The 23,886-nt window shown below is 37.9% G+C and overlaps 1 protein-coding gene across 2 annotated transcripts in view; it reads left to right on the top strand.

Annotated features, from left to right (window-relative positions):
• Positions 1 to 23,886, top strand: part of UBE2D2 (ubiquitin conjugating enzyme E2 D2) — a 53,404-nt gene that overhangs the window by 21,682 nt on the left and 7,836 nt on the right. Inside the window, exons 2-5 of one of the 2 annotated variants that reach the window (XM_004420106.3) lie at positions 18,602 to 18,665; positions 22,750 to 22,781; positions 22,861 to 22,938; positions 23,024 to 23,129. In XM_004420106.3, coding sequence (XP_004420163.1) covers positions 18,602 to 18,665; positions 22,750 to 22,781; positions 22,861 to 22,938; positions 23,024 to 23,129 — 280 coding nt within the window. Of the gene's footprint in view, positions 1 to 18,550; positions 18,666 to 22,749; positions 22,782 to 22,860; positions 22,939 to 23,023; positions 23,130 to 23,886 lie in introns of those variants that run through there. The other variant, XM_087429706.1, reaches the window with a different exon arrangement.

Here is a 23,886-nt window from a genome sequence, read left to right as displayed (position 1 = left end):
CAAAATAGAGGAAAATGGGTACAGATGTCAGCTCAGGGCCAATCTTCCTCAGCAAAAAGAAGAAGATTGACAACAGATGTTAACTTAGGACCATTCTTCCTCACCCCCCCAACAAAAGTCTCTTAGGCCAATAGCTTTCAGTAACAGGGTAGTGGGTTTTGTTTTTGTTTTTAGTATTTAGCAGAATTAGAAATTTGTTATTGTTTTGCTGAGAAACTGCTATGGTTATAATTATTGCAAGAATCTATTATTCAGAGTCCTATTTGGAGACTATGTAGGGGTATTTATCAGTTCGCTTTGCTGTATAACGACTCCAAAACTTAGTGCTTTAAAACAGCAATGATTTATTATTTCTCAGGATTCTGTGGATTGACTAGGCAGTTTTGCTTCGTGTGTTGTCAGCCAGGATCATTCCTGTGGCTGTATTCAGCTGGCATCAGAGTTAGAAGGTCCAAGCAGACCTCTCCCACATGCCTGGGGCTTTGATGCTGACTGTTGGCTAGAATGTGCACTCCCACCCTCTAAATGGCCTTTCCAGCAAGATAGCCTGGACTTCCTATATGGTGACTCAGAGCTCTGAGAGCAAAAAAAGAAAAGCTGTCAGGCCGCTTAAACACTAGACTGGTAACTGACACAGTGTCATATTTGCTTCATTTTTTTGGGGTCAGGCAACACTCAAGGCCAGCCTGGATTCAAGGGGAAGGGAAATAGATTACTTCTTGATAAGAGGAGTGGTACGTTCTTACAGGGAGGGGAGAAGTTGTTGGCAGCCATCTTTGGAGATTATTTATTGCAGGAGAAATTGTAGTCAATTTTGTCTTAATAACATATTTACTTCTTGGATAAGGTCACATGTTATAAATTTAATTTTTTGGTAGAATTTTGCTTCTTTGGATTCATTAAAAACAATTCTAATGGTTGAGTAATGTTACGTTAACATTTTTTCCAAATGTTAATTCAAAAAAAGTTTTTTGAGGATTTGTTTGGCCAATGAATAGGAGGAGAGAAGAAAGGGAGGAGTAGAGGGGAAGGGAAAGGCTTGTTGGATGTGAAATCTAAAAATGTGATTGTTTTGAGAAGAAGTATAGCCATTTACTTAGGGCCTGGTCTTTTTCTGTCAGAATAACTTCCTAAGTTGCTTTGTTTATTTATTTTTTCCTCTTTTCTTCCTCAGCTTTATTGAGATATAGTTGACATATGACATTCCATGTAAGTTTAAGGTGTATGGTGTTGATTTGATACACTTAACATATTGCAAAATGATTACCACTATAATTACCATTTCTTTTTTATGGTGAGAACATTTAAGATCTACTCTCTTAGCAAGTTTCAAGTATATAATACAGTATTATTAACTATAATCACCATGCTGTACATTAGATCCCCAGAACTTACACATCTTATAACTGGAAGTTTGTACTCTTTGACCAACATCTCCCTATTTCCCCTCTCCCCTCTTAAGTTGCTTTGTTTAGCCTAGTGCTGGGAGACTAAGGAAAAGGAATTAAAAAGATAAAAGATATTAGGATGTAAATGTTCTAAAAAGACACATATGTACTGGGATTAAACTCTTTATTTCGTGTAGCATTAAAATGTAATCACTAGGGTCTTTTGAGTTTTTACCTTGTATTCTTTAAGTTTTTCCTGTAAGATTTTAAAAGCCTAAAGACCAGGGAGGTGGCTCTCTTCTTGGTTGCCTGTCTCTTCTGAAAAGTGTTGGATAAAATTGAGTCACAGGAAGAAAGAACTTCATATACAGGAAGAATGAATTTCATACGAGCCTCGTTCCTACCAAGACACTCACTTAATTCATGGTCTTGATAGCACACGTACATTAAAACTTGAGGCTGACTGTGCTTTTTTTTAAATTAATTTTTTAGTTGAGGTAACACTGGTTTATAATAATACATAAATTTCAGGTGCACATCATTATATTTTGACTTCTTTTTTTTTTTTTTTTTTTTTGTGAGGAAGATCAGCCCTGAGCTCACATCTATGCTAATCCTCCTATTTTTGCTGAGGAAGACTGGCTCTGAGCTAACATCTATTGCCAGTCCTCCTCCTTTTTTTTCCCCCAAAGCCCCAGTAGGTAGTTGTACGTCACAGTTGCACATCCTTCTAGTTGCTATATGTGGGACGCAGCCTCAGCATGGCCGGAGAAGCGGTGCGTCGGTACGCGCCCGGGGTCTGAACCCGGGCTGCCAGTAGCGGAGCGCACGCGTAAGCCATGGGGCCGGCCCTTGACTTCTGTATAGACTACATTGTGTTCACCACCAAAAGTCTAGTTGCCATCTGTCACCATACAAATTGCCTTTTTACCTCCCCCACCCCATAACTACCAATCTATTCTCTGTATCTATGTGTTTGTTTACTGTTCTTGTTGTTTTATCTTCCACATATGAGTGAAATCATATGGTATTTCTCTTTCTCTGACTTATTTTGCTTAGCGTAGTACCGTCAAGGTCCATCTATGTTGTCCCAAATTGCAAGATTTCATTTTTTTATGGCCGAATAGTATTCCATTGTATATACATACACCACATCTTCTTAATCCATTCATCTGTTGATGGGCACTTAGGTTGTTTCCAAGTCTTGGATGTTGTACATAATACTGCGGTGAACATAGGGGTGCATATATCTTTTCAGATTTAGTGTTTTCATGTTCTTTGGATAAATACCCAGAAGTGGAGTAGCTGGATCATATGGTAGTTCTATTTTTAGCTTTTTGAGGAATCTCCATACTGTTTTCCATAGCGGCTACACCAGTTTACAGTCCCACCGGCAGTGTATGAGGGTTCTCTTTTCTCCACATCCTTTCCAACACTTGTTATTTCTTGTCTTTTTAATAATAGCCATTCTGATGGGCGTGAGGTGATATCTCATTGTGGTTTTGATTTGCATTTCCCTGATAATTAGTGATGTTGAACATCTTTTCATGTGCCTGTTGGCCATCTGTAGATCTTCTTTTGAAAAATGTCTGTTTAGATCCTCTGCCCACATTTTTTTTTTCCTTAGGAAGATTGGCCCTGCACTGACATCTGTTGCCAATCTTCCTCTTTTTCTTTTTTCTCCCCAAAGCCGCAGTACATAGTTGTGTATCATAGTTGTAGAGTTGTAGTTCTTCTATGTGAGATGCCACCTCAGCATGGCTTGATGAGCAGTGAATAGGTCCACTCCCAGGATCTGAACCTGCGAACCCTGGGCCGCCAAAGCAGAATGCGAGAACTTAACCGCTACGCCACCGGGCCAGCCCTCTCTGCCCACTTTTTAATTGGGTTGTTTGTTTGTTGTTTGTTGAGTTGAGTGAGTTCTTTATATATTTTGGATATTAATCCCTTATCCCATATATGATTTGCAAATATCTTCTCCCAGTTGGTAGGTTGTCTTTTCCTTTTGTTCATGGGTTTTTTGCTGTGCAGAAGCTTTTTAGTTTGATGTAGTCCTATTTGTTTATTTTTTCTTTTGTTTCTCTTGCCTGAGGAGACATACTATTCAAAAAGATACTGCCAGGACTGCTGTCAAAGAGCATACTGCCTATGTTTTCTTCTAGGAGTTTTATGGTTTCAGGTCTTACATTCAAGTTTTTAAACCATTTTGAGTTAATTTTTGTTTATGGTGTAAGATAATGGTCTACTTGCATTCTTTTGCATGTGGCTGTCCAGTTTTCCCAGCACCATTTATTAAAGCAACTATGTGCACTTTTTTTTTTTCCTGAGGAAGATTCACCCTGAGCTAACATCTGTGCCAGTCTTCCTCTCTTTTGTATGTGGGTCGCTGCCACAGTGTGGCTGACAAGTGGCATAAGTCCACGCCTGGGATCTGAACCTGTGAACCCAGGGTGTTGAAGCAGAGTGTGCCGAACTTTAACCACTACCACACGGGGCTGGCCCCTATGTGCTTTTTTTTTTTAACTTGATTCATAATGTTTTCATACTTTTTGGATTATCATACCAAAGAACTGCTTCTCTGTTTGTCACATCCTCTATGTTAATTTCAAAAAAAAAAAAAAAAAAGAAAGAAAGAAAGAAAATGCTCTCAGAATCCTGAAGTAACACCACTGTAATGATTATATGGGTTAAACATTCCCTGTAGGTTAATTGGTCAGACCTTATTAAAAACTACTTAGGAGAGCTACACTTTATTCTTAATATCAAGAAGTATAAAATGTTTTTGAAACAGTTAATACTCGTTGCTACCAAACCTTTCCCCAGCCTAACTGTGGACTTGAATTTTCTGACTGGCTCTCCTCCAACTCTTGCTGCAAATAAAATGAAAATCCTTTTAGAATGTGAATTTCATCATAGAAAAACAGAAACTGTTCATTTTTCTTATTGTCATGGTATTGTAATATCTTCCCCCCAAGATAGTAGTAAATGCTTCTTTTACTATGTAGAAGATACTTGAAGAGATGGCATCTCAAGTGATTTCAATGTGGACAAAGAGCTCCTGTCTTTAAGCTTACATAAAATGTAATTTTGAAAAGGCATTTCTTCAGATATACCTGTTCACACTTTTGTTAATACTGTCTAGTGTCTAGTTTTGGAGGTTGGACTGTTCCAAAGAGACACAAAAATCTTTTTCTGTCAGTTGGTGTTTTGAATGATTGTTCTAAAATATAATCGCAGGCTTGAGACTTGGTTTGGGCTTGCTTTTTTTTTTTTTTTCTTTTCTTTTCTTTTCTTGAATTGTATTTTCTTTGCTTTGATTCATCACGTGAGATAGCTTTGCATATATGTAGCCAATCTTCAAGCATAGTAAAATTTAACAGCTTACTTGACTATTGGTTACCTATTTTATATCATAGAGATTGAAGACTGATTTAACTGTGGGTAGGGCCATCATTTTGTACTCCCTAGGTTAATGTTGGAGAACTTGTGAAACAGAAACTGACTGTGCTTTGGAAGAGGGAAGAGTCAAGTCTGTGAGAGGTATTACTTTTAAGTTTCAAGGATTTACAGTTCTAGGTTACCAGTTTTTTTATATTTCAAAACAGCAGAGTACCAAAACTTAACCATATGCTACTTACTAAAAATAGTACTTGCAGGTTTTTTAGGTGGAGGGGGCATAATTTTACAGGGTATATTGGAAAACAGGATGTCATTTTTACCTCTTTTTGAGGTCCCCATTGTCCTGTGACTTTATCTTGGTGTGCTTCTGTGCTACTTAATGATATTAACATTCATTTATCTTCCCATTTTCTCCAGCTTGGGACTATGGTACATAGTGATTAGTGTTATAGAAGAGTGTAGGGCCGGCCCTGTGGCTTGGTGGTTAAGTGTGCGCGCTGCGATGCTGGCGGCCCGGGTTCGGATCCCGGGTGCGCATCGAGGCACCACTTCTCCGTTCGTCCTGAGGCCGAGTCCCACATGCAGCAACTAGAAGGATGTGCAGCTACGACACACAACTATCCACTGGGGCTTTGGGGGGAAAAAATAAAATAAATAAAATCTTTAAAAAAAAAAAAAAAAGAAGAGTGTAGCAGTGATCCTTGACAAAATAAGTTCTTTGTTTTTTTATTTGCTGAGGATGATTTGCCCTGAGCTAACTTCTGTTGCCAGTCTTCCTCTATTTTGTATGTGGGTCGCTGCCACGGCATAGCCGCCAATGAATGGTGTAGGTCCACGCCCAGGAACCGAACCCGGGCCGCCAAAGCAGAGTGCACCAAACTTAACCACTAGGCCACCAGACTGGCCCCCAAAGTAAGTTCTTTAGGTTTCTACTTTGCTATGTAACTGAGGTGGAATCACCTGATGTAGAAAATCCTGGTTACCCAAATGCCAGGAAGGGAGCTTTTTTCGTAACATTTCAGTATTTTCTTTGGAGCTTAGTGAGGATAGACTCTTTTTGCATAGGTGCTCACCCATCTGTCTATTAGCACATTGACTCTTCCCATCTACCTGGCTATGTGCCACCCTCATTTTGGACATAGAGTGTTGAAGAGCATTGACCACTGCTTCAGTAATAGAAAGGAGAGGGATTTTCAGATCCTGACAGAGACCATGTGTGGAGTCTAACCTGCGTTGACAATTTAGCTACCACTGCTCATCAGCTCCAGGAGTTGTTAGCAAGGAACAGCCGTTTGCCTTTTTTGCTCTTGGTACTCCCCTCCCTAATATTTTGTCCCCCCACTTACTACAGAAGTAGTCTTCTAGAAGAGTTGCAATTTCCCTATCCTTATTCTGTCATTTACTCAGTCATCTTCTACTTTGACCCTGATTGCCAAAATTCTAAACTTGTACTTTGTTAGGTATATGATCCTGTGGCTGTAGTATCAGAGAATATTATTGCCTTTCCAAGTACTTACTTCATTGAATCCAAGATACCATCAATTGAAAGATGTACCATTATTGTATGTACTACTAAGAAAGAAAACATACTGCCAATTAAGCTGACATACCGTTGATTGTAATACGCAGTTTGATTTCAGGTATATTAAAAAAAAAGTATCTTACAATCAATGAAAGATGGTTTTATCTTTCTCTAGGTACTTACAGTTACTGTGTGTAATTGTAACTGTCTGTTCCTCAACGGATATTTACTGGTGCCTCCCATGGACCAGGCACTGTGCAAAAAACTAGAGGTGAGGCTGGCCCCGTGGTGTAGCGGTTAAGTGTGCGCGCTCTGCTTTTGGTGGCCCAGGTTCGGATCCCGACCACGCACTGATCGGGCGTGGCTTGTCAGGCCCTGCTGTGGTGGCATCCCATATAAAGTGGAGGAAGCTGGGCACGGATGTTAGCCCAGGGCCAGTCTTCCTCAGCAAAAAGAGGAGAATTGGCATCGGATGTTAGCTCAGGGCTAATCTTCCTCACCAAAAAAAAAGAAAAGCTAGAGGTCAAGTCCCTATTTGTCACTGGGTCAAGATATATTAAATAATCACACAGATAAATATGAACTATGCTGACTGTTAAGGCAACTTGCACTTTTCCATCATAGTATTTAACAGTAAATCGAATGGAAATGGAGAAGAGGGGTTTTCTAGAATATTTAAGTGAAGCCTAAAGGTGCGTGGAGGGGAGTGCAGAGAGTATTCCAGGCAGACTATTTCTAGAGTTCTTGGACTGGTTGAAATTAAAAACCTAATGAATTAAGGGAAAAAAAAGTTTTGAAATGAGTAAATGGTAGTTCATATAGGTAAAATAAAGTCTAGGAAAGGTTCTTGATCTTCACTAATAAACAAATATTGTCTTTAATTATAACAGAACATTTCTATCTAAGTGGTTGCTGCTGAAGTGCTCAAAGAACCTCCTTATTCTCTGGTATTATCTAGTCTAACCCAAAAATGTTACATTCAGATTTAGTAATTAAATCTTAATATATTCTGTATGTCATTGTAGACTTTCTATTTTCTGACACTATATGTGATTAGGCTGGATGGATTGGACTTCCTCTTTCAAGTTATTTATGTGCTTTTGTTTATTTTCCCATTTGCAAGTGTTTGAGCACCAGTTCTGCTTTGTACTGCGCTAGGCATTCATCCACTCGTTCAGGCATCTGAGTACCTCTTATGTTCCAGTTTCTGGGAAATGCAATAAAGAATATGATATACTTTGTCTCTCACTAAAGGAATTTATAATTAAGCATTCAGAGCCTTTCATAATTAAGAAGTAGAGGTGAGGGTATACAGAAGTTAACTTTTGATAGTTGTGGATAAAAAATTGAACATGAAATATTATATAGTGCTATATATGATACTAGATTTATATAGTGTAATTAAGGAATAATATAACTGCTTGAAGAAAGAAGGATGGTCTGGGGAATAAAAAAGATTTTTTCTTCCTAAAAAGCAGTATGTGAACACTAATCTTTTCAGTTGGAAGTGTTTAGTGTTGATGTGTTTTATAATTTTTTTTTTAATTTTATTTATTTATGTTTTCCCCCCAAAGCCCCAGTACATAGTTGTATGTCAGAGCTGCACATCCTTCTAGTTGCTGTATGTGGAATGCGGCCTCAGCATGGCCGGACAAGTGGTGCGTCGGTGCGTGCCCGGGATGAACGTGAGCCGCCAGCAGCGGAGCACGCGCACTTAACCACCAAGCCATGGGGCCGGCCCGAGAGTTGATGTGTTTTAAAGCCATAACTGTGCTATTGTGAAGATAGATGAAAGTAAACTGGAGTCTAGCCTTTTTAAAAACAGTTTTTTACCTGAGGTTCATAGTTGGGTTAATTATATGCATTGTCAGAATTTCATATTGGTTTCTCCTTTTTTTTTTTTTTTTTTGTGAGGAAGATCAGCCCTGAGCTAACATCCATGCTAACCCTCCTCTTTTTGCTGAGAAAGACCAGCTCTGAGCTAACATCTATTGCCAATCCTCCTCCTTTCCCCCGCCCCCCAAGCCCCAGTAGATAGTTGTATGTCATAGTTGCACATCCCTCTAGTTGCTGTATGTGGGACGCTGCCTCAGCATGGCCGGATAAGCGGTGCGTCGGTGCGCACCCAGGATCCGAACCCGGGCCGCCAGTAGCGGACCACGCGCACTTAACCGCTAAGCCACGGGGCTGGCCCCCATATTGGTTTCTCCTTTGTGAAACTTTAAGCATGCCAAGCAAATTTGAGTGCCTTATAACTCAACTGTAACTTACTTTAGAGAAATATCTTATAAGTCTGAACTCACTTTTATTTAAAACTTCTTTTCCAGTAGTTGACTTTTCCCACTTGCCACATGCTGGTAGACGTCATTTATTCTCTGACTTCCTGATTCTACACTGCCCCCCCCTTTATTAAAATGTACCCCTAGTTGTATAATTAAGGTCAATAGTGAGTCTCAAGAAAGAATTTTCTTTAAAATCCTATCAAATCTTTAAAGTTCTTGAATTTCTTGTTTCACCTTAGGGTATTCAGGATCTCCTTTGTTACACAGAATTTTAGATCATATTTACTTTATAAATATAAATACAATAAGGTACTTTGCTTAGCTTTACTTTCTGGGTTGTGATATGGAATAGTATAAACTTTCAGTATTTATGTAAATTTTGTAGTATAATAAGATAGGGTTATATAAATGACAGATTCTGCTAATATCTTTGTGTAGCATATCATTTTCCTTTTAAAAGGTATGTGCTTCATGAGAAAAGTATTTTTCCCCTTTTTAGCTAAAAAAAAACTGTTTTAAGCTAGAAACACATCAGCTGTATATTTTTTTTTTTTTTTAAAGATTTTATTTATTTATTTTTTCCCCCCAAAGCCCCAGTAGATAGTTGTGTGTCGTAGCTGCACATCCTTCTAGTTGCTGTATGTGGGACGCGGCCTCAGCATGGCCAGAGACGCAGTGCGTCGGTGCGAGCCCGGGATCCGAACCCCGGGTCGCCAGCAGTGGAGCGCGCTCACTTAACCACCAAGCCACGGGGCCGGCCCTCAGCTGTATATTTGATCACTACTGGAAGCTATCAACATTGTCCCACGAATAGCATTTGTCAGGATTTCCTGGAACTTAACAAAAGTAACTTTTAAAAAAAATCCCTGTCTCTGAAAATTAATAGAAACATGTAATCTGCCTTGGAAAGGGAATTTGTATTGTATTAACCATATCTGAAAAGCTACTCATACATGAGCTTACTCTTGCAATAAACATTCTCTTAAAACACTTTGAGCACAACATTATGAATGTATTTAATACCACTGAACTGTACACTTAAAAATGGATAAGATGGTAAATTTTATCTTATGTGTATTTACCACAATAAAAAAAAGTTGAAAAAAATTACTTTGAGGTAATTTATAATCTAGAGGGTGGAAAAAAGATATAGATATGAGAAATAACGGACAGTTTTTAGCCGTGTTGTATAGATTTCTCTATGTCATGCTGGAAAGGCTTTTATCCTAAAACAGTAACATTTCTTTGTCTAGGATAAAAAAAGTTTTTCTTGTTTTTTTCCATACTTATTTCTGACTTTCCCAGAGACATTAGGCATTTTGTGACAATAAAATCTTGGGTGGAGAAGGTGTCATAGGAAGAATGGACCAAGGAAAGAGGCGTAGACTGGTTCTGTGTCCAAACAATAGTGTTTTCTTTATGCAGGACTTCTTTAGAACCTTAAATATTCGTATAAGGATGTGTATTATAACATTTCCCAAACTTAATTGACTGACCCCTAAACTTATAACCAAACCATGCTGTATGAATTTCTGTTTTAGTTTAACTTTCTTGTTTTATAAATGTGAAAACTCTGATCTGGAGAAGTTGAATGCCTTGTTAAAGGTACCTAAGAGCAGAATAATGAGAAAACATTGAAGAATGTTAAGACTTAGAAAACCTAAATTCTGCGTATTGCTCCTGCTGATATCAGCAAGAACTTAAACAGTTTATGGAATAACCATTATAATCCTTATGGAAACTTATTTTCATTAATATACTTACAGATAAGACGGTTAGTTTTCAATATTTGCCCCATAAATATCTCCATGCAGTTTTTGGTAGAACCAATTTTTTTTTTTTCTTTTTGTGGGGAAGATCAGCCCTGAGCTAATATCCGATGCCACTCCTCTTCTTTTTTGCTGAGGAAGATTGGCCCTGGGCTAACATAGGTGCCCATCTTCCTCTACTTTGTATGGGACGCCGCCACAGCGTGGCTTGACAAGTGATGTGTCGGTGTGTGCCTGGGATCCAAACCTGCGAACCCTGGACCCCTGCAGCGGAGCACACGCACTTAACCGCTGCGCCACCGGGCCGGCCCCTAGAACCAATTATTGAAGTGAAGGACATCTAGAGTTTTTTATAAACTTAGAAAATAGCCATCCATTTAAACATTTAGAAGAAAATTCCTCTTTAGTAATTGAAATATCTAAGTTTAATAAATAGCAAATAAGTTGTATGAAACATTAGAGTTGACAAGAAAATTATAATTAAGAGGGGTTTCCCTCATACACCCAACACATTTTCTGGTGATACCCAAGAAACATATATCTCAGATTTCTATAGTAGAAGATGATGATGAACATCTTGGACATTTGATGATTTTTGGCAAGAAATGTACTGCTGATCTGGGCCCGAAGAAGGGTTATCAAACGGTGATGAATCAAGGTTCAGATGGGGAACAGAGTCTATCATGTTTATCTCCATGTTCTTGGAGGTCGGCAGATGAATTGGCCTCCTGGTTAAGCATGTTTCTTTTTTTGTTGTGAGGAAGATCGGCCCTCAGCTAACATCTGCCAATCCTCCTCTTTTTGCTGAGGAAGACTGGCCCTGGGCTAACATCCATGCCCATCTTCCTCCACTTTATATGGGACGCCGCCAGTGTGGCTTCACAAGTGGTGCGTTGGTGCGCGCCCGGGATCCAAACTGGCGAATCCTGGGCCGCGCAGCAGAGCACGCACACTTAACCACTTGCGCCACCGGGTCCGCTCCTGGTTAAGCATGTATTAGGGATAATTTTCACTTCTCTAGGCAGTGATCAAGTTTGCAAGTTCCAGTGCATTGAACAGTACGCTTTTTTTTGGCCCGTGTGTATGGATTGAGGAAATAATTTTAAAAACCCATACATAATAAAAGGCATCGTTGAATGGTTAACAAGAGGAGAGGTGGGGGGCCAGCCCAGTGGCCTAGTGGTTAAGTTCGTGCACTCCACTTCAGCAGCCTGGGGTTCGCAGGTTTGGATCCTGGGCGAGGACCTATACACGGCTCATCAAGCTGTGCTGTGGCAGCATCCCACATACAAAATAGAGGAAGATGGGCACAGATGTTAGCTCAGGGTTAACCTTCCTCAGCAAAAAGAGAAAGATTAGCGATGGATGTTAGCTCAGGCGCCAGTCTTCCTCACCAAAAATAAAGAGGAGAGGTGGTACTTTTTAATTAAATTGAAGAAGTGTTTACCTAGAAAAATGCATGTGTATACAAGAATAAATAATATTTACAAAGCATTGTAATAGTGAAAAGTAGAAAATAAATGTCCATCAACTAAAGAAAGAAACTGTTGTGGTTTAGACATTGAGTAACAAAATAAACAGCAGTAAAAAGGAATAAACTAGATATACTTGTGTATCTTCATGGAAAAATATCTCAATATATTGAGGGAAAAGCAAAGTATAGAAGAATACATGCCATGTGACACTTTTTAAATAAAAGGTAAAAATCAAAACAAGATAACATTGTTTATGGACACATAGAAAAGTATAAAAGAATGCAAGGAAATAATATACAGTAAATTCAGGGTAATCATTACTTCGGGGAGGATACAGGGGACTTCTTAAAGATCCAAAGTTAATATGGCAATGTTAAGATTGGGCAAAGCTGGGTGGTAGGTTCATGCTGGATATTCTCTATACTTTTAGTTGACTTGAATTTTTTTTAATGGAGTATAGAGTTTAATCTCACATAAGGTTACCACTTCTGGTAATACTCAGTACAGGGAAAGACTGATATTGATACATGTTTCCATCAGTTTGTCTGTCTTTATAATAAAAGGCAGCATTATTAAGAAAGAGATAGAAAATATTTGAGTGCCAAGGGATTAAGTCTATCAGTGCCAGATAATTTGAGATTCTGTAATTTGATATTGTCAGAAATTATACTATTTCTCTTTCAAAATCATCTAGGATAACTATGAGTTATTAATATTTCTCAAATTAAAAAACTTTTAATAGTCTGGCAATTATTTTCAAATATTAGCTTCAAATATTATGCTGCACGCATAAATGGGTAGCAAAAATTTAAGTTAACTTTTCTGTTGCAACCCTGGTAAGGTAGGAGTGGGTCAGAGAGAATGCAGTACTGTGGTAATTACCGGCCGCTTCCCTTCAATGTGTCTTGAAAACATGGAACACAGTTTACCTTTCTAAGTCTCACTCTTTCTTGATTTCTTCATTTTGCCTGTCACCTTTCCTTCCTTTCCCTTCCTTCCTGTCTTGTAGTGAGTTTTTTAGCATTGCCTTTTGTCTCTGATGCTTAATTTGTCAAACATAAAGGTAATCAAGATTTTAGTGTGTATCATAATTTCCTGGGGGGCTTGTTAAAACACACATTGTTAGGCTACTCTCAAGAGTTTCTGATTCAGTAATCTGGTTGGAACCTGAGAATTTTCATTTGTAATAATTTTCTTGTAATACTGATGCTGCTGTGCCAGAACCTCATTTTTGAAAATTACTACTTACTTTTCTAGCTGTTCTTTCTTTGCAGTGCAATCATCTTAAAGGAGGTTCAGCCTGATTTCCTGGACAATATATAGATTCTCAGGTGTTGTAACTTGTACATTTCTAATATTTTAGATCCAGATTCAAGAAGCATGGTATAGTAGAACACCTTGTCCTTACTCTGCTAATTAATAACATATCTTCCTTGGGTTAGAATATACTTTGTATCTTGTTTTCTTATAAAATTGGGAATTGGTGGGCCAGCCTGGTAGCGCGGTGATTGAGTTTGCATGCTCCGCTTCGGCAGCCCGGGTTCACGGGTTCAAATCCTGGGTGCGAACCAACACACCACTCATTGAGCCATGCTGTGGCAGCATCCCACATACAAAATGGAGGAAGAAAAAAAAAAATTGGAATTGGTCTAGATGATCTCTTATGACTTTGAAAATATAATTCTGTGAATCATAAACTCTACTTAAATCTTCTCATATCCTGATTATCACCACCAAAAATCCTTGATTTATATAGCAATATTCAGAAATATTAAATCTTGACTTTAGAGCCATTTTTCTATACGATTAATTATAACCTCTCATTTTCCCATCTTGTTTCTTTCACCTTATGCCTCAGGGTAAACTGACCCAAAATAGTGAAACAAATCTCTATTCCATGCCACAGATTTTTTTTCATAATTGTTAATATTATGGGGAAAGAAAGTTATTTAAAAATAGCTAACAGAGGGGCCGGCCCGGTGGTGCAAGCGGTTAAGTGTGTGTGCTCCGCTGCGGTGGCCCGGGGTTCGCCGGTTCGGATCCCGGGCGTGCACCGACGCACCACTTGTGAAGCCATGCTGTGGCAGCGTCCCATATAAAGTGGAGGAAGATGGGCATGGATGTTAGCCCAGGGCCAGTCTTCCTCAGCAAAAAGAGGAGGATTGGCAGATGTTAGCTGAGGGCCGATCTTCCTCACACACACACAAAAAAGCTAATAGAAGCATTAATTTTTACCAACTAATGGCCTGAGTTGAGTACTTAGGGATACAGTGAAAGGAAAATCTACATATCCCTTGTAGGACCCTCTCCCCTCAAAGAGTTAGGAAGCTTCCTTTTTCTTTGCTGTAGTTCTATGATACAGAAATATATGAGCCTTTCAGAGGTTTTAGTGTTCTGTTTTATTCAGTAGTAGTCCATTTTAAATAAGGGCTAATCCTTTGGAAAATAGGTATTCTTAAGGAATAATATAAGGCACTATTATTATCTCTTCATTAGAAATCATATTCCTGAGCCAAAAAAGATAGTAATAGGAAATGTAGTAAAAGGTTCATAGTGAATTAAACCTTACTTGAAAATAATTAATTGTTATAAGGTTTTGGGGCTGATTGAACTAAGATGAGAAACACCTAGGAAAGTTTCAGAGAATCAAAATTATTTATAACCCTTAATCTTTAAAAATATTAGTTCTGCTATATACCTAGAAACAAGGGGAGTATATAGCATCAAAGAAATGTTTAAAATTGAGAACTATTCAGTAAAATCCATAGTTTGCTCCCAAAATAAGGCCTTTATTTTAATATTTTTTTAGGTTTCAAGGAAAGTTGGAATATAAAATCTTTTTAGAAGTTGAGGATTCTTTACCTTAACTGTCAAAGTCCCGTCCTCCCTTTTTTTCTAAATCTAATGGTCTGTACTTTGTTTTTTTTTTTTTTTGAGGAAGATCAGCCCTGAGCTAACATCTGCCAATCCTCTTTTTTTTTTTTTTTTTTTTTGCTGAGGAAGACTGGCCCTGGGCTAACATCCATGCCCATCTTCCTCCACTTTATATGGGACGCCGCTGCAGCATGGCTTGCCAAGCGGTGCGTCGGTGTGCGCCGGGGATCCGAACTGGCGAACCCCGGGCCGCCGCAGTGGAGCACGCACACTTAACTGCTTGTGCCACCGGGCTGGCCCCTGTATGTACTTTATTTCTTCGTTACATTTTCTACAGAAAGGAAGTTTTTCAGTAAACAGAAAAACCTTGGTTTTGGGTTTTGTCCTAGCCCTACTCTCAGTCCCAGTAATGTATAATTTACTATTTGATATATAAGACGAATCTGAATACTGTTTCTTTTAAAATAAAAAGTCAAAGAAATTAACGTATAGGTATAAAGCCAAGTGATAAAGCCAGCTGTTGAAAAAACAGCCTTATACATTAGGATACTTTTTCTGCCCAAGTGATCTGTCTAGATTAGTGACTTTTTTTGAATTTTAAGATTCAACTTCAGTTTTCATCTGGATGCAGAGACATCAAATTTTGTAGCTTCTATTCAGTCTAACTGGGTTTTCATTATTTTGATTACCCTCCAGATGGTTACAACTTTGAATAGCTATTTTATTTTAATCCAAATTTGCAATCAGAACTGGTAATTTAGTTTTCAAATATGCAATAAAAATACTTGTTATAAAATTTAAAAGATATAAAAGGAATATATACAGTTCCCCTTCTTACCCCCAAAGCAAGCAAGCTTCCTTCCTGAAGGCAAGTACTGTTAACTAGTTTCTTGTGTATTCTTCATAGGTATTTTATGCATATACAAAGATGGATGGATGCTTTTTTAAATAAACAATTTTGAGGGGTAAGCGTTAAGTTCTTGCGCTCCGCTTCAGTGGCCTGTGGTTTGCCGGTTCAGATCCTGGCCTACTCACCACTCATCAAGCCATGCTGAGGCGGTAGCGCATATAGAAGAGCTACAACTCTATAACTGTGATACACAACTATGTACTGGGGCTTTGGGGAAAAAAAAAGAGGAAGATTGGCCACTGATGTTAGCACAGGGTCAGTCTTCCTCAAAAAAAACAAAAAAACACACACACAAAAAAGAATTCGTTAGAAATAAAGTGATCCTGGGCCGGCCCCGTGGCTTAGAGGTTAAGTGCGCGCGCTCCGCTGCTGGCGGCCCGGGTTCAGATCCCGGGCGCGCACCGACGCGCCGCTTCTCCAGCCATGCTGAGGCCGCGTCCCACATACAGCAACTAGAAGGATGTGCAGCTATGACATACAACTATCTACTGGGGCTTTGGGGGGAAAAAAATAAATAAATAAAATCTTTAAAATAAAAATAAAAGAAAAAAATAAAGTGATCCTTTCTAAAAAAAAATAAAAAGAAACAACTTTGAGATATATATATTACATACAATAAAATTCAGCAATTTTAAGTATACAGTTTGAGTTTTGATAAATATATACACAGTTGTGCAATCTCTACCAAAATCAGGACATAGAACATTTCCATGTTTCCATCACCTCCCAAATTTTCTTCATGTCCCTTTGTAGTTAATCCCCTCCAACTCCCTCCAGCCCCTGAAACTATTGATCTGCTTTCTGTCGCTATAAGTTTGCCTTTTCTAGGATGTCGTATCAATGGAATCATACAGAAATGTAGTGTTTTTATGTCTGACTTCTTTAATCACTTAGCATTATGCTTTTGAGATTCCTCCATATCAGTGCCTTTTGAACCAAGGAAGTGTTGAATGAGTGTGTCTATTAGCCTAAGTTTGGGTTAGGTTTTTAAAATTAATTATATCATACTGGTTCATGAAATGGACTGATGGATCTTATATTCAGCTTAGATAAATCTTAACTCTTGATGTTAAACCTTGATGTCATTCATAATGGGAAAAGGTGACTTAATTTGAAAGGAGTAAAATATTAATGATAAATCACAGGTAAAATTCTGTTTAATGAACATGGCAGGACTTCAGAATAGCTTGTTCAATTCAAATTATGTTTTAATAGCAAACTATATTTTAATTAGCAACCTGACTACTATATTAGTCAAAAGAAATAGATAACTTCTGTGTGTGTGGTTTTTTTTTGGCGAGGAAGATCAGCCCTGAGCTAACATCTATTTCCAATCCTCCTCCTTTTTTTCCCCAAAGCCCCAGTAGATAGTTGTGTCATAGTTGCACATCCTTCTAGTTGCTGTATGTGGGACGCAGCCTCAGCATGGCCGGAGAAGCGGCGCGTCGGTGCCCGCCTGGGATCCGAACCCGGGCCACCAGTAGCGGAGCGTGCGCACTTAACCGCTAAGCCACGGGCCTGGCCCTGTGTTTTATTTATTTTTTTTTTAATAATTTTATTTATTTATTTATTTTCCCCCAAAGCCCCAGTAGATAGTTGTATGTCATAGTTGCACATTTTCTAGTTGCTGTATGTGGGACGCGGCCTCAGCATGGCCGGAGAAGCAGTGTGTCTGTGCGCGCCCGGGATCTGAACCCGGGCCGCCTGCATCGGAGCACACGCACTTAACCGCTAAGCCACGGGGCCGGCCCAAGGCCCTGTGTTTTAAATCAGACAGGCGTTCTTAGTTATACTGACCTGTATTACAAACAACATTTGGGAATGGGAACTATACAATAGTTTATTATTTTTTTCTTGAGATGGGTAAGGAATCTCTGTTGTAGAGAGATACAAAATTCAAAAACTGAGATACTTGAGAAAGTAAATATTGTTAAATCTTTATCTCAATCCCAGTGCTTTTTAAAAAAAACAAGCAAAACTTTATTTCTGTACATTATGCTTTGTCTTCCAAGTCTACAGATAGGATAAAACAGAATAATTGATGTACCAAAATGACTGATTGAATAAGTTAACTCCGAGGAAGAGACAGAAACAACTGTGTGCTCAAAATTAAAAAGTATAGAATATTTGGAATATTAAAATCATACTTTTATATAACTCATTAATAAGAATCTAAATAGTTTTTATTTTACTTTTAAAATATTAGATTTTTCTGTTTTTAGTGTTATAGTTTTAAACTCTAATCTAAAACTAGTCCTTTCCCAGAGCTTGTTTTTATCTGAAATACCAAGCTGGGGGAAAGGGAATATGGTATGATTTCCTGCCTTGTGGTTTTTCAGGCATCCCCACCCAGTAACAAATCTCAAGGTTGTGGGCTCTTATGTTAAAATAGCTAAGAAGCTGGCATCTGGTTTTAGAGCATTAGTACAGGTAGATCCGTCTCTGATTACAAAACTTCATGATGGGTTTTACTACTTCAGCCAGCCTTTTTAAAGTTTTTTCTACTACCTTTGGAACCCAGGTAATGGATATCAGCTGAAAACATATCAACATCTTGTGAGATGGTCCTGTACAATTTGGAACATTTATGGCTTCCAGAGCTTGTCCCAAGTGTAACCTAATAGTTTTCAGATACAAAATTGGCATTGATTCTTTTTTTGAAAACTAATAAATGAAGTTTTTACTTTAAAACAGTTTTTTTGTGGCTCTTTAGTACATAATACATGTTTACCTTCCTTGTATTTACCTGCTAAACTCTGAACAAAGAAAAAAAGCAAAAGCACTTTTTTAAACACACATGTGCATTCAAGAATCCAAAATACGTTAACCTAAAGAATCACTGCTCTACCCCTCTCTGACTTGGAAACAGCGCTGCTAAAAGAGCTTTACTGGTGGGACAGAATATTGGTAACAGTGAAACTTTTGTTAATGGATAAAGTTACATTTATGTTGAATACATTTCTTTTCTTTCTCCTTCTTAAGGAATTGAACGACCTGGCACGGGACCCCCCAGCACAGTGTTCAGCAGGTCCTGTTGGAGATGATAGTAAGTATTTAAAAAGAATGATGGAGTAAAACAGCATAACAGTCTGCCTCTGGGATACTCTGGGACTGACGAATATACATCTCTTAAGGTTATTTTGTGTTAAGAGATACTTATGCTATAGGGAAGAGGCCATGTTTAGCCTTACTTTTCCATGAAAGATGCAGTTCTATGTGTATCCCATCATCTTCTGTGTTGTTCGTTACATTTTGAACCTCTTCTGCCAGACATTGTCTATGTAGTTGTTCTGGCCCCTTCCTACCTATCCTTCATCCCTTCTAGGTATTTTCGTGGGGCAAAATTTTCAAGCTTTTACCGACAACTAGCTATTGTTCTTTAGGATGATGGGGGTGGTATGTGTGTATGTGTGTCTGTGTCTGTCTGTCTTTCTACTGGCTCACACTTGTGAATACAGGTACAATTTGTTTATTTTTAATGTCCAGTTTATCTGCTTAATCCTGTCTAAAATAATTATTAGATCTTATTGCACATGCTAGATAATAATTTTCCTTTTGTTCCATTTGTCTCAACACAGCTTTTGCCCCTTATACCATCTTCTAGCCTTTTTTAAAGGGAGGATATTTGAATAAGACTGCTTTATGACACACAACTAATTCACAAAGAAATGTAACATTTAGCAAATAGGAAAAAAATGAGCATACTTGGAAACATTTGTGTAAGAGAAGCATATAAATTAAGACAAAAATAAATATGAGTTTATATTAGTTTATGTTTTAAATTTTTTTCCTGGTTTTTCTTAACAATGTTGTTTTTGGTGTGCTAAATCCTTAAGAATCAAAGCAAGGCCCTTTTACAAGGATTGCTTTACAAATAAAACAGATGTTATAAATTATAAGATTAAGTACATGTGATGAAAACAGGACAGGACAGGTACTTTAAACAGACATTATCTCATTTCAGCCTCACAACAGTTCTTGTAGGTCAGTGGAGTACAAATTGTAAACTATTTTAGAGAAGAATTTAGTGAGAGGCTAGTGGAGGTTCCCAAGGTGGACTCATTCTCAAGTTTTCAGATTCTAGTTTTGTCATTTCATGGTATCATATAGTCCCTCTGCATCAGTGTGGTCTTTGAAAAAGTAGTTTTATTTCAGGTAAATTCCTCAAAGTTGAAAGTGGCTGATCTTTAATTGAAAGTGTTTGAAGTCTGGGGATTAGATTTCATTTTTAAAGTTCTCTTTAGTGTGCTAAAGTAATTTTCCTTTGCTTTGCTTCTACCATAGTTAGTACTATCACATTCCTTTCTCAGAAAAGGTGTTACCTTGGAGAGTTAAGTAAAACTCCCCCAAATTATAAGCAATAAAAGAAAAAATAGATAAATTAGACTTCTCAAAATTTAAAATTTAGGTGCTACAAATGATACCATCAAGAAAATGAAAAGACATACAGAATGGGATAAAAATTTTTCAAGTCATACATCTGTGATAAGGAATATTTATCCAAAATATATAAAAAACTCTTTATAACTCAACAATATAAAGATAACCCAATTTTTTGTGTGTGTGAGAGGAAGATCAGCCCTGAGCTAACATCCATGCCAATCCTCCTCTCTTTGCTGAGGAGGACCGGCCCTGTGCTGACATCTATTGCCAGTCCTCCTCCTTTTTTCCCCAAAGCCCCAGTAGATAGTTGTGTGTTATAGTTGCAAATCCTTCTAGTTGTATGCGGGGCACCACCCCAGCATAGCTGGACAAGCGTTGCGTTGGTGCGCGCCCGGGATCCACACCTGGGCCGCCAGTAGCGGAGCGCACGCACTTAACCGCCAAGCCACGGGGCCGGCCCCCAAGGTAACCCAATTTTTAAATGAGCAAAAGAGCTGAATAGGCATTTCTCCAAAAAAGATATACAAATGGCCAATAAGCACGTGGAAATATGGTTAACATCATTAGTCATCAGGGAAGTGCAAATCAAAACCATAATGAAATATCACTTTATATCTACTAGGATGGCTAGAATCAAAAAATCAGATAATAACAGGTGTTGATAAGGATGTGGAGAGAGTGGAACCTTCATACATTGCTGGTAGGAATGTAAAATGGTACGGTTTGGAAAACAGTCTGGCAGTTCCTTAAAAGGTTAAGCAGAGTTACCATGTGACCCAGTGAGTTCACTCTTAGGTGTATATCCAAAAGAAATGAAAATATATGTTCACACAAAAATTTATGCATGAATGTTCATAGAAGCATTATTTATAATAGCCAAAAAGTGGAAACAACCCAAGTGTCCAGCAACTGATGAAGGGATAAATAAAATGTATATCCATACAGTGGAATATTATTCAGCAATAAAAAGGAATGAAGTACTAATATACATACTACAATATGGATGAACCTTAAAAACTTTATGCTGATTGAGAGAAACCAGACACAAAAGGCCACATATTGTATGATTCCATTTATATGAAATATCCAGAATAGGCAAATCCATAGAGATAGAAAATAGATAATGGTTGCATAGGACTGGAGATTTATGGGGAATGAGGAGTGACCACTAATGGATATAGCGTTTCTTTTTGGGATGATGAAAATGTTTTAAAATTAATTGTGGTAATGGTTGCACAACTCTGTATGTACTAAACACCATTGAATTATACACTTTCAATGGGTGAATTGTATGGTATGTAGATTCTCTCTTAATAAAGCTGTTTAAAAAATAATAATAAGGGGCTGGCATGGTGGTGTAGTGGTTGAGTTTGCGTGCTCCGCTTCAGTGGCCCGGAGTTCGCAGGTTCGGATCCTGGCTCAGACCTACATACTGCTCATCAAGCCATGCTGTGGTGGCGTCCCATATAAAGTAGAGGAAGGTGGGCATGGATGTTAGCCCAGAGCCAGTCTTCCTTCAGCAAAAAAAGAGGAGGATTGGCATCAGATGTTAGCTCAGGGCTAATCTTCCTCACAAAAAAAATAAACAAATAAACAGGACATTAGGGGTCTTTTATAGGACTTTTGTTGAAGATACTAGGACTATCTTAGTAGCTCAAAGTGACTTTCTCCGTAGCTACTTAATCCATAAAAAATTGGTTGGCAGAAATTATGAGGAATTTTTCTCAGTGCTAGTTATGGGTAATCTAAGAAGGGGAGCCTCAGCAATACCTATCCTTCATCTTTAATTCCTAATAAACAGGCTGCTGTTTGTGGGTTCAGGCTCCAGTGAGGGGCAAACCAACCATAGGGACAGTTTCATATACAGGAGGTCAGAAGGAACTTTAGGATTTGGACTGACATCCCAGTGGCTTTTCATATGGCTTCTTAGTCTTCACATTTCCTCCTTGTGACAAGTTAGCTGTTTTGGGTTTGTTCACATATAATCCCAGGGACAACTTCTCTTAGTTTGCCCAGATCTTAGTATGAATGTTAAATGTTAAGTAGCTTGCTTATAAGTGAAAACTCTGACTTTTCACTGTACTTAGTGTCACCACCTTCGAAATAGAACAAGCACCATTTTTTGCAGTTTAAAGAGAAGATTTCCTTACTAAACAAGTTTATAACTTATTGAGATTATCCTTAGAGTTTGTAATCAAGCTTAGGGCTTTCAGCTGACGTTTTCTTTATTTGTTGAGGTACCAGTAATTCCTACACATGAGAGCTCTTAGAAATTCTTTCTTATTGTAAAAACCATCCTTTCCTAATTTGAGTATTATTTACTTTGATTTTACAGTTCTACTCTATACCAGTATTATAAAAGGAGTGTATTATATATAATTGTGTTGGGGAAATAATATAACTTATCGAAGAGTTGAATCTTTTGGTTCTTTTTTACCCTTTGAGGTAAAGAAATGACTGTTTAAAAGTGGAACTTTGGGCCTTGTCAAGAATTTTGTCTCCCTAACATGAATTTTCATGTTTTAGCCCACATACTTTTTCATTGAGCACTTCATCAGTGTTCTTGACCATGCTAGTCATTTTTTTTCATCTCTTCAGACTCGGACTTGATTTAGATGCCTCATTCTTCCCAGGACTCATAATATTGCTTATAAATGAACTGGGATTAGATGGGGAATGATACGTAATTATGGTGCAGTTACAATGTGGATACTGCTTCATGGTGATTTTTTGTTGTTCTTTTTCAGTGTTCCATTGGCAAGCTACAATAATGGGGCCAGTAAGTATTCAGATTAATTTCAGAATAAATAGTTTATGTAATTCACTCATTTTAATCCCACTTTTCTTGTTATCAACAGAACGACAGTCCCTATCAGGGTGGAGTATTTTTCTTGACAATTCATTTCCCAACAGATTACCCCTTCAAACCACCTAAGGTAATTGGGATATGGCAATTGTTTTTTATGCACTTTCTATGGTACTAATTAACCAGTTTATAAAAATTTTTCCTTTTTTCTGTAGGTTGCATTTACAACAAGAATTTATCACCCAAATATTAACAGTAATGGCAGCATTTGTCTGGATATCCTACGGTCACAGTGGTCTCCAGCACTAACTATTTCAAAAGGTAATGGAATGGGTATTTGATGTCAAGATAAAGCAGCTGTGTTTTTTGTCTTTTTAAGGTCATTTATTTTTGAAAAGATGACTCAAAATTTTTTAAGAGGAAGTAGCAATCCCCCTTATTCTTGAATAGACTTTGAGACCACAGGAGAGAGTTGCATTTTCAAGCATAGATATTCTTTGGTGTTATGACTACCCTGTCCACTGTGCTATTCATAGGTGGGAAAATGGCTAGTCGGAATGGATATTTTTTTAGAATGTAGTTAAAGTAGAAGACAATTAATGTCTCTTCCAACGTTAAGCTCTATGAATGAAAAGAATAGATATTGTTCCAGAATAGGAAATAACAGTCCTTTTAGAGGAATGCTTGTGCTATAAACATAGACATTAGGTTCTTGAAAAACAATTATAGGTGAGTTCGTATTCAGATTCCTTAAGGCTTCACCAGCTTGAGTCTTTAGGTTCCTATCAGGAATAGATTCATCCTCAAAGATGATCAGTTTAATATAAATTTTTCTTTGAGCATCTTAACAATCTTTGGATATAGTCCTGTGTGTATGTGTGTGTGTTTGAAAATGTGTAGAGAAAGTTAGTTACGAATTTTGTGACGGAAGATCCAGTAGTTCTTCTAAATAAGATCTAATTACATGAGTAGGTTGGAGATTTTTTTATATCAGTGAACTGAGTGAGTAGTTAACAAACATTATCTTATGTGTTGATTTGAAACTGTACAACCCCTCAACATCATACTCAAATGAAGT

The sequence above is a fragment of the Ceratotherium simum genome, chromosome 4 (assembly GCF_057802395.1).
Source record: "Ceratotherium simum simum isolate JZ-2026a chromosome 4, ASM5780239v1, whole genome shotgun sequence".
NCBI lineage: Eukaryota > Metazoa > Chordata > Mammalia > Perissodactyla > Rhinocerotidae > Ceratotherium > Ceratotherium simum.
This window is presented reverse-complemented; position numbering and strand designations above follow the sequence as displayed.